Raw genomic sequence first — 2462 nt, forward strand, 5'->3', positions numbered from 1 at the left:
TTTTTTTTTTTTTTTTAGTAGAGACGGGGTTTCACTATGTTGGCCAGGCCGGTCTCGAACTCCTGACCACAAGTGAGCCACTTTCACTAAGACAGTTGTTTGCCTGTGGCAGGCCTAGAATGACAAGACAGCTACTACAAGGACTTGGGTTCTAACCCTGAGAACCCAATAATTCTCAGATCAGAGATGGAATTCCTGCTATTAGCAGAGCTCTCACACCCCAGGGGAGGGCCCAGGTTACTCCAATCTCTCTGCTTCAAGAAACAGCAATGAGACTAACAGCCTCTTCAACAGGGACTGAGTAGAAAAGCCATTTTCCACCTGCCCAGACTGAAGTACTCTCCTACCATTCTCAAATTGCTACAGATTAGAATTGCCTAGGAAATTAAAAAACTCCCAGCCCTCAGACCATACCCCATACCAACGAAATATGAATCTCTGAGGGTGGGACAGGTGATTCCAATGTGCAGCCAAGCTTGAGTCTGCCCCCGACTACACAGGACGGTCTGGGAGCCCAGCACACAGAAGGGAAGGCCTGGGGCATGGACCTGTTTGTATTCAAGTTGGGTTTCACAAGAAAATGAACACAACTGCAAGAGGAATGGAGACAGTTAGAGGTGCCTTAGACTGAGCATGTTTAATTATCCTCACTGGGAGAGTTGAAAACTACTTGACAGGTTCCATGATCAATAAGTCAGAGATTCAGATCATCAAAAAGGGGGATTGTCACCTACCCCAAGGCCACAGACAGATAGGATTCTGGGTCCCAGAGGGAGTCTGGGAGGTGGAACCCTGTGAAACGCAGCTTTGACAGGTGGTGTCTGTTGGACACCAGCTTCTGGCCTGGCCCTGCTCTCTTCTCGGGTTCTAGACAGGGTGTGAGGGCAGGGAGCTGGCTCCAGAGAACACTGGAGGAAGCCGAGTTGGGGCCAGGGCTTGCTGAGGGCCTCACTTATAATTTTTGGAGGGAAATTCCCACCGGCCTTGGCCCTTGCCACCAAAGTTCCGCACCCGATGGATAATCTGCAGCTGTTGCTCAATGGTCGAGGTGATGTTCACGTCATCTGGGATGTGGACGTAGCGGACATTGCGGCCTGTCACAAAGAGGTCATCCAGCTTGACCTGATGCCCCCAACGGTCTGTGTAGGTGACTTTGGCCAGGCGGATGTTCATGAAAGCATCAACATTGTCTATGCGTCCATGGGCCACGCTCTCATCCCGCAGGTCCACAGTGGTTACCCGGCCCTGGAGGCCCTGCAGTAGGATGATCAGGCTGTTCTCAGAGATGGTCCGCTCCTTCACTGAATGGCTCAGTGCCATTCTTCCACACCAGCTGCCTGCTTGCTGTGGACAGGAGCACACAGATGGCAGCTATAGCAGGGTAGGGGGTACAGTTGCCAACTCACCTCCACCAGGTTCTCAAACAAAATTCCCAGCACAGACCACCTCTGCAATTTTTGTATCTGTGGACACAGATACTTCCCGCACATGTCTCATGGAATCCTCACACCAACTTGCAAGCCAAGGATTACTTATGCTTATTTTATGAATGAGAAAAATATGGCTAGGATGGCCAGGCACACTGGGATACACCTGTAGTACTAGCTACTCAGGAGACTGAGGCGGGAGCTTCACTTGAGCCCAAGAGTTCTGCTGACCTGCTTGGGCAACATCGCGAGATCCACTCAGTTTGAGACCAGCCTGGCTAATACGGTGAAACACCATTTCTACTAAAAATACAAAAAATTAGCTGGGCGTGGTGGCACACGCCTGTAATCTCAGTTACTCAGGAGGCTGAGGCAGGAGAATTGCTTGAAGCCGGGAGGCAGAGATTGCAATGAGCCGAGATCGCGCCATTGCACTCCAGCCTGGACAACAAGAGCAAGACTCTGTTTCAAAAAATAAAGAAAATGATGAGCATTTCTACTGAGCCAGGGACAAGAAAAGGATGCCTTTTATGGCTTCTAATCAACAGTAAAACATAGGTAATGGTCAATGCAATGTTCAAAAAATGATTACAGAAAGAAGGGAAGGGAAAGAATTTAGAGAAACAATAATTATAAAGAAAGATCACTGTCCTTGTTTGTCAATTATATGATTATCTACATTGAGAATTCAAGATAAATTATTAGGACCAACAACAAAAGTGAGTATCATTCCTAATAATACATTAATTTAAATAAATCAATAATTTTTAAAAATGAAAACTATGGCTAGGAGAGGTAACTTGCCCAAGGTCACAGTAAATAAGTGGAATTGCTGGAATTCAAATCCGTAGCCGTAGGCCAGGCACGGTGGCTCCCACCTGTAATCCCAGCATTTTGTGAGGCTGAGTCGGGTGGATCACCGGAGGCCAGGAATTCAAGACCAGCCTGGCCAACATGGTAAAACCCTGTCTCTACTAAAAATACAAAAATTAGCCGGGCATGGTGGTGTGCACCTATAATCCCAGCTGCTCCGGA

At 47.9% G+C, this 2462-nt stretch overlaps 1 protein-coding gene across 2 annotated transcripts in view; it reads right to left on the reverse strand.

Moving 5' to 3' along the window:
* Nucleotides 1-606: 606 nt before the first annotated feature.
* Nucleotides 607-2462, reverse strand: part of LSM10 (LSM10, U7 small nuclear RNA associated) — a 4411-nt gene continuing 2555 nt past the window's right edge. For both annotated transcript variants that reach the window (XM_011989010.1, XM_011989011.1), the window contains exon 2: nucleotides 607-1344. In XM_011989010.1, coding sequence (XP_011844400.1) covers nucleotides 949-1320 — 372 coding nt within the window. In that variant the 5' untranslated portion in view covers nucleotides 1321-1344 and the 3' untranslated portion in view covers nucleotides 607-948. The remainder of the gene's footprint in view (nucleotides 1345-2462) is intronic.

This window comes from Mandrillus leucophaeus, unplaced genomic scaffold (genome assembly GCF_000951045.1).
Source record: "Mandrillus leucophaeus isolate KB7577 unplaced genomic scaffold, Mleu.le_1.0 Scaffold343, whole genome shotgun sequence".
Classification (NCBI taxonomy): domain Eukaryota; kingdom Metazoa; phylum Chordata; class Mammalia; order Primates; family Cercopithecidae; genus Mandrillus; species Mandrillus leucophaeus.